At 42.0% G+C, this 8,662-nt stretch overlaps 1 protein-coding gene across 1 annotated transcript; it reads left to right on the forward strand.

Annotated features, from left to right (window-relative positions):
• Positions 1 to 935: 935 nt before the first annotated feature.
• LOC101021868 (ataxin-3-like protein) lies at positions 936 to 2,878 on the forward strand. The gene is made up of 2 exons (XM_009197198.3): positions 936 to 1,825; positions 2,090 to 2,878. The coding sequence occupies exons 1-2, from the start codon at positions 1,592 to 1,594 to the stop codon at positions 2,654 to 2,656; spliced, it is 801 nt and encodes a 266-aa protein (XP_009195462.2). The 5' UTR covers positions 936 to 1,591; the 3' UTR covers positions 2,657 to 2,878.
• Positions 2,879 to 8,662: the final 5,784 nt, after the last annotated feature.

The raw sequence follows: 8,662 nt of genomic DNA on the forward strand, positions 1-8,662 counted from the left end.
TATTGTCTGGGCATCGATAAAAATCTCATGGTCATTACTGTTTTGACGAAAGTTATGATCACTTGCCAGATACCTGAAAATTCTTCATTCACTCCTAAGGTTAAACACACAATATCTCTAAACCAGAAAACTGGTTAAGCTAAGTCTCATGGATTCCAATACTTATTGGTAGAGCCAGTATCTTTTTTTTTTTTCCCCGAATACCTGCAAAACACACGATACCAACACACGTTGAGGACATCATCATCACTTACCGAGATGTCTGAAGAGCAGATGGTCTGTACTATGTTTAAGGTCCACATAATCACTTAGCTAGATTCCATGAATGCCTACAAAAATGACCAATATGAGTTTCACCATTATCTCTTGATAGGAGCCTGCAAAACCATATGGCAGCAGTGGTGGTTAGGGATACATCTTCTACATGGACCTCAAAAAATCCCACGGTGACTAGTATTGTTAGGGGAACCATGAACTCTACCTGAATCCTAAGGTTCTGAGGCCAATGCCGTAGTTAGAGACACCATTATCTCTTGACTACCTGCTGAGAAAACATATGGTGGTAACCCTGGTCAGGATGCATGTCCTTCCATCTGGCCCCCTGCTCATTCCGTGCATACACTCACTACGATCATTAGGGCATCACTAAGTGTACTTGGACACTTAGAGAAGTCCAAGGTCAACACAGTAGTGTCACACACTGTCTATTCACTGGACACCTGCAAAAATCCTATAGTTACTACTGTGGTAAGGAACTCTGTGATATCCTACCTGGATGTCTGCTATATCTTTGTCACTACTAAGTTTGAGAGAGATTGTCTCTGAACTAGAAAACAGTAAAATCTAATGGTTACTACTTTTGTTGGGCACACACATTTCTTATCTGAACACCTATAAAAACACATGGATATGAAAAGAGTTCAGGACATCTTCATCAGTTTTCTAGATGTCTGAAGATCATTTGGTCACTAATGTTTTTAAGGCCCACATCATCTCTAACTAGGATACCAGCAAAGTCCCATCTTCATTGCTACCGTGAGTTTTATTGTCATCTATTGAGTGGAACCTTCAAAATTCCATGGCTATTACTGTGGTCAGTGACATCATAACTTACCCAGAGACTTCCAAAATCCCATGATGTCTGTTTGGTTAAAGCCCATGTTATTTCTTTCCCAGTTACCTGCCAAATCTTCTGTTTAGTACTGTGGTAAATTTCACCTTTATTCACTTACTAAAACCATGCTGACAACCATAATTAAAGAGACATTATATTTTATAGGACATCTGAAAATCAATGGGCACTGCCATGGTTCAAGTCACCATTATCCCCTATGGGATGACTCCAAAACCCCATATTCACTTTAGGTTTACCATCAAGTCTTGACTAGATACTGGCAAAACCACCTTGGTCACAATAGTGCTTTGTGACATATCATCTCTTACTTAAATACCTACAGAAACCCATGGTCTTCATAAGGTTTGAAAACCTAACACCTATTTCATGGCTATCTACAAACTGCCCAGATAACTGCCATAGCTGGGCATATAACATGTTCCCGCATATATACAAAAACTCACGGTTAGAATCAACATGGATTTCATCTTTCATGAAAAACAAGAAGGCTTCCTTTGTGCTCAACACTGCCTGAATAATCTGCTGCAAGGAGAATATTTTAGCCCTGTGGAATTAGCTTCAATTGCACATCAGCTAGATGAAGAAGAGAGGATGAGAATGGCAGAAGGAGGAGTCACTAGTGAAGACTATCGCGCATTTTTACAGCAGCCTTCAGAAAACATGGATGATAGCGGCTTCTTCTCTATCCAGGTAATATGCAATGCCTTGAAGTTCTGGGGTTTAGAGGTCATCCATCTCAATAATCCTGAATATCAGAAGCTCGGGATTGATCCTGTAAATGAAAGATCTTTTATATGTAATTATAAACAACACTGGTTTACTATTAGAAAATTCGGAAAACACTGGTTTAACTTAAATTCTCTCTTGGCGGGTCCAGAATTAATATCAGATATATGCCTTGCAAATTTCTTGACTCAACTGCAACAGGAAGCATATTCTGTATTTGTTGTTAAGGGGGATCTGCCAGACTGTGAAGCTGACCAACTGTTGCAAATCATCAGTGTTGAAGAGATGGATAGACCAAAACTTAATGGAAAAAAATTAGCCAAAGAAAAAGACCATAGAGTCTATAAAACAATTCTTGAAAAAGTGTCAGAAGAAAGTGATGAGTCTGGAACATCAGACCAAGAAGAGCAGGATTTTCAGAGGGCCCTGGAACTAAGCCGCCAAGAAACCAATAAAGAAGATGAAGATCTCCGCAGGGCTATTGAACTAAGTATGCAAGGTAGTTCCAGAAACACATCGCAAGATCTTCCAAAGACATCATGTGGAACTCCTGCTTCGGAAGAGCCAAAGAAAATAAAAGACTATTTTGAAAAGCATCAGCAGGAACAGAAGCAGCAGCAACAACAGTCAGATCCGCCAGGTCACAGTTCATATCTACACGAAAGGCCAACAACAAGTTCGAGAGCAATTGAGAGTGATCTCAGTGATGACATCAAAGAAGACATGGTACAGGCCGCTGTTGACACTGTTTTAGAAATTATGAGAAAGAATCTGAAAATCAAAGGAGAAAAATAATGCCTTTAAAAATAATTTAGATAGTCATACTTTCCAAGATTATCCTGTGTGATCATATTGTAGGATCCATTTTGGTCATCTGTCAAATAGATGAGGAAATAAGGCTTTTAGATGGTCTGCAAACAAAATGGTGAGAGAGATGTGGGACTAAATAATGATTGTTCAACTAGTAGCCAAGGAGACATTCAGCAATTAATTAAATTTAAAATAGCTTTCAAAATGTTCCTTTGTTTTTTGTTTGTTTTTTTTTAGTGTGCAATATCTAACGTGTCTAAAGTTGAGGCATTTTTCGTGAATCTTTTTGTATACTAACTAATTAGCTCTTGCCATACAACTTTTTCCATATGGTCTCTTCTATTGTAGATAATGTGGCTCATTTTGGTTGCTTTTATTTCTCATGAACCAATTTAACCTTTCAGGAAAGTGTCTCTTGTTTGTGTTGATCATAGTAATGGTTTTAGAAGGATAAACAGTTTGCCTTCCAACTATGTACTGTGCACTTAAGTATATTCTTATGTTATTTCTTCTGATCACAATTTCTGCTACCTGGTCCTTAATTATTTTCCACAAGTCTTTTGAAATACGGTAATACTTTCTGAGGTTTTGCTTTTTACGCCCTATGTGGTAAGATGGTTATTTCATGACTCTGGTGCATTACTCTTTCTTTCTTTGGGGGGCGTGGTGAGGGGGGCAAAGACTTGCTCTGTTGCCCAGTCTGGACTGCAGTGGCCCAACCTCGGCTCACTGCAACATCTGCCTTCTGGATTCAAATGATTCTCGTGCCTCAGCCACCTGAGTAGCTGGGACTACAGGCATATGCGAGGACGCCCAGCTAAATTTTGTACTTTTAGTAGAGACGGGGTTTCACTATGATGGCAAGGCTGGTCTCGAACTCCTGCCCTCAAGTGATCTGCCTGCCTTGGCCTCCCAAAGTGTAGAGATTAAGGCGTGAGCCACTGGGCTGGCTGCTGGTGTATTCCTATACTCTGAAATCAGCCTTGCACAAATATTTGAGAATGAGCAACTTTTTAAGTCTGAACAAAAGGTAACATCAAGATTTCAGGACATATTATTGCTATCTAGATATCTAAAAAATCATATGGTCTGTAATATGTTTAAGGACCACATCATGTCTTATCTAGGTATCAATAATTCCCATGTTTGTGCCTACTGTTAAATTCATCATCGCCTGTTGACTACAACCTGCAAAATCCCGTGGTTAGGGACACCATGATCACTTATTTAGAAATCCCTAAAATCTAATCATGTCCACTTGGTTAAAGACCACATTATTTCTTTCCTCAATTCCTGCTAAATCCTCTGTTCATAAGAGTGGTTAAGATTGTCTTCATTATATTGCTGGAATTTGCAAAAAAAGCCATGGTGACAACCATAATTAGACACACACCACCTGTTACCAAGATATAGGCACTACTTGTGGGCATTAACACGGCTTAGGACAACATCATTCCCTACTGGGTATCTTCAAAAACATATTCACCAGAGCTTTAAGTGAGATACTTGTAAAATACCTTGGCACTTGGTTACAATTTGTGACACATCATCTCTCATGTGGATACCTACAGAAGATCATGAGATCGACCAGATATAGAAATACCTACCAGACATGGATACCTACAAATTACTCAAATAAAATGCCATTGCTAAGGACACATCATTTATTTCCTGGGTAACTGTAAAATACCTTGGGACTACCATTTCTAGTAACATATTACTCCTTGATTGGATATCCTCAAAATCCCATGGTCACCACATTTTTAGAGACACCATTATCTCTTACCTGGTGATTTGCAAAATTCATTGTTCATTGGAGGGGTAGGGTCACCGTCACCTCTTAAGTACTGATCGAATAATTTGCATCATAACCTTCACGGTTAAGGGGACCATCTTTTCTTTACTAGGCCCCTGACAAACCTCATAGTCATTTTGGGGTTAGGTTTGCCACCATATCCGGAATACAAAATGTCATGTTCACTCATATGGGAAGGGACATCATCAGCTCCTACGTGCCTACCTGAGGAAACCCAATTTTGATACTCGAGTTAGGGTCACCATCCACTCTTATATGGATATGTAGAAAATACCATGGTCTCCCACAGGATTAGGTTTATCATTATTTCTTACTTTTATACCTTCAGTATCCTATGTTCACTTCCTAAGTAGAAACTCTCATTTCTTACCTGGATATTTACAAAATTCCACAGACATTACCATAGATATGGCCACTGTCATCTTTTCACCCTGTAGCTACAAAATCCCATGGGCATTACCACGGTTAGGGACATGTCCATCATCTGTTTCTCGTATTCCTTCAAAATACTATGGTCACAATGTTGAGAGCCATGATCATCTCACACCTGAATCCCTACCAAATATGATAATCAGTGAATCTTGTGGACAGATCTCAAGGCTGTCCTCTGCCTGCCTGAGCCTGAAACTACATATGTGACCAATGTGTCTATGGACACTGCTTTTAATACCAGAACCCTGCAAGCCACCTGTTCACTATCATCACTGTAAGAGCCAAAAATCTACCAGGATGCTTGTGGGCCCTCCAAGTTCTAGGCCATTGTAGGACACGCCACTTTCCCTGGCCGGCTTCCCTGTAACTCCACTGAAGTTACTTCTGTGATGCACAGTGCCATGTGGGTTCCCTGGGTACGTGCCAATCAATCCACACTCACAGAGTACATACATCTTATATTCTCTCTAGGACAGAAATCGACAGGATCATATGGTGAGGAGAACAGGGAGTCACTACTCTTCCTTTCCATAATAGCCGTTAGCCCATCACATGGTAAACTGTTCAGGCAAAGGAACCTCACGTACCTAGATAGGTGGAGATCGCCTGGTCTGTGGTGAATTTACTGCGAACACCATCACTAACCAGACAGCAGACATGTCCCCTGATGGTGATTCCTTTTTGTCAGGATTTCCTCCAGGGAACCTGAAAAACATATACAGACATATGCCTCAGAAACACACAAGATGTCGTACCAGGACACCTGCAAATCATGATGCTCACATCCATCATTCAATGACTCTTACCAGGATGCTGGTGGGGCCCATCCGGCTCAGGGCCGTGGCTCCAGAAGATAGCATTTCTCTCTACAGAACACCTGTAAAATGTCCACAGTCACTGCTGTGGCTGGGAACGCTGGATCATTACCTGGTATTTGCAGTCCCGCCGTGCTCACATGGTTAGGCACTGTCTCTGAAATACGCAGAGGAAAAACTCACAGTTTCTAGGGTGCCAGGTACCCTTATCAATCCCAACCGGGACACCTGAAGTGAAATCATGGGAACAACAGGGAGGCCTGACACCATCATCACTTATCTAGACAACTGAACCTCGCGTGGCCCGTGTGATGCTTTTGGTCCTCATCAGCACTGACGTGCAGAGCAGCCGAACTTCCCATTAAGGTCTTGTGTCAGATTTATTGTGATGTCATGGTAGGAACCTGAAAGAGGCACGAAGAAGTATGTGTAGACGGACATGGGGTTTGCTGCCAGCACTCCTGCAAAGAATCTTGATTATTTCCATCTTTACAGGACACACCCACTTGACTTGGATACTTGCAGTAATCCCAGGTCGACCCTGATAGCACAAAAACACCATTTCTCGACACCTGTAGCCATCCTAGGGGCAGCATGGGGGCGGGGAATGCAGAGATAAATACCTGGCATCCTGCAGTCCCTCAACACTCACAGGGTTCAGCATACACTTTCGTTGAAATGGAAAACGGGAAAACCTGGCCGATCTGGGATTGGTAAGGACTCAATCATTTCTCAGCTGAGTACCTGTGAAAGAAATCACGGCAGGAAGACGTGTGGGGACACCTCATCACTGAACCAGGTCTCTGGGACAGTCCCACGGTGCGTGCTGTGGTTTATGCACACATCAGCACTTACCTCAGCCAGACTCTCTCAAAAAAAGAAAAAAATACTATAAAAACACACACAAAAAAGTCATAAATCTAACAAATACATAAAGCCAGAGCTCTTAGCTGGATACTTATAAAATACCTTGGTAACAATAGTGGCCGTTGTTTACAATTCGTGACACAACATCTCTCATGTGGATACCTAAGAAGCCCATGAGATCTACTAGATTTAGATAAATCTACCATCCATGGAGACCTAAAATTAACCAGGTTAAATGCCATTGCTAGGGACACATCATTTCTTTCCTGGGTAACTGTAAAATACCTTGGTACTACCATTTCTAGGAACACATTATTGCTTAGGTAGATACCTGCAAAATCCCACGGTCACCACATTTTTAGAGACACCATCATCTCTTACCTGGTGACTTGCAAAATTCCTTATTCACTACGTGGTTAGGATCACCATCATCTCTTAATTATTGTCCTACAAAATTTCATCATAACCTTCACGGTTAAAGGGACCATCATCTGTTTACTAGACCTCTGACAAATCTCATGGTCATTTTGTGGTTTGGTTTTGCCAACACGTGTGGAGTGGAATACCACAAAATGCCATGTTCACTAATATGGAAAGAAACATCAGCAGCAGCTACGTACCTAACTGAGGCAATCCAATTTTGATACTCCAGTTAGGGCCACCATCCACTCTTATTTGGATATCTAGAAAATACCATGGTCACCTGCACTGTTGGGTTTATCATCATTTCTTACCTTTATAACTTCAGTATCCCATGTTCACTTCTTAAGTAGAAACACTCATTTCTTACCTGGATATTTACAAAATCCCATGGATATTACCTGGGATATGGCCACTGTCATCTTTTCACTCTATAGCTACAAAATTCCATGGGCACTACCATGGTTAGGGACATGTCCATCATCTGTTTCTTGGATTCCTTCAAAATACCACAGTCACTGCAATGATGAGAGCCATGATCATCTCGTACTTGAATCCATACCAAATCCGATGGTCCCTGAATCTCCTGGAGAGACCTCAAGGTTGTCCTCATGCTCTGACTACTGCCTGCCTGAATGTGAAACCAAATGCATGACCAGCATGTCTATAGACACAGCTTTTCCACTAGGACCCTACAAACTGCCTGCTTACTATCATCATTATGGGAGCCAAAAATGTACCTGGATGCTTGAGGGCCCTCCAAGGTCTAGGCCATGGTAGGATATGCCATTTTCCCTGGCCAGCTTCCCCTGGAAATCCACCGCAGTCACTCCTGTGATGCACAATGCCATGTGAGTTCCCTGGGTACATGCCAATCAATCAGCACTCACAAAGCACATAGAGCACACTTTCTCTCCAGGACAGAAATGAAAAGGATCGCATGGCAAGGAGAACAAGGAGCCACTTCCCTTTCTTTCCATAATAGCCATTAACCCATCACATGGTAAACCGTTCAGGCAAAGGAACCTCGCTTACCTGGAGATCACTTGGTCTGTGGTGAGTTTACCAAGCACACCATTACTTACCCAGATAGCAGAATGTCCCGATCGTGGTTCCTGTTTGTCAGGATTTCCTCGGGGGAACCTGGAAAACATACGCTGAGATACATGTCTCAGAAACACATGAGGCGCCGGGCATGGTGGCTCACACTTGTAATCCCAGCACTTTGGGAGGCCGAGGCAGGTGGATCACCAGAAGTCCAGAGTTCAAGACCAGCCTGCCCAACACAGTGAAACTTCGTCTCTATTAGTAATACAAAAATTAGTGGGCGGTGGTGGCACACATCTGTAATCCCAGCAACTTGGGAGAATCACTCGAACACAGGAAGGGGAGGGTGCAGTCAGCTGAGATTCTACCATTGCACCCAGCCTGAGCGACAAGAGCAAAACTCTATCCCAAAAAGAAAGAAAGAGAGAAAGAGAGAAAGAGAAAGAGAGAAAGAGAAAGAAACAAAGAAAGAAAGAAAGAAAGAAACAAACAAACAAACAAACAAACACACACACAAGGTGTTGTACCAGGAAACCTGCAAATCACGATGCTCACATCCATCATTAAATGACTCTTACCTGGATGCTGGCGGGG

This window comes from Papio anubis, chromosome X (assembly GCF_008728515.1).
Source record: "Papio anubis isolate 15944 chromosome X, Panubis1.0, whole genome shotgun sequence".
NCBI classification, from domain to species: Eukaryota; Metazoa; Chordata; class Mammalia; order Primates; family Cercopithecidae; genus Papio; species Papio anubis.

Bases quoted from the DNA above. Each gene is read 5' to 3' on its own strand.
- LOC101021868 (XM_009197198.3), top strand. From the start codon at position 1,592: ATGGATTTCATCTTTCATGAAAAACAAGAAGGCTTCCTTTGTGCTCAA. The intron at 1,826-2,089 runs GTAATATGCAAT...TTTGTTGTTAAG, and splicing joins GCGGCTTCTTCTCTATCCAG to GGGGATCTGCCAGACTGTGA.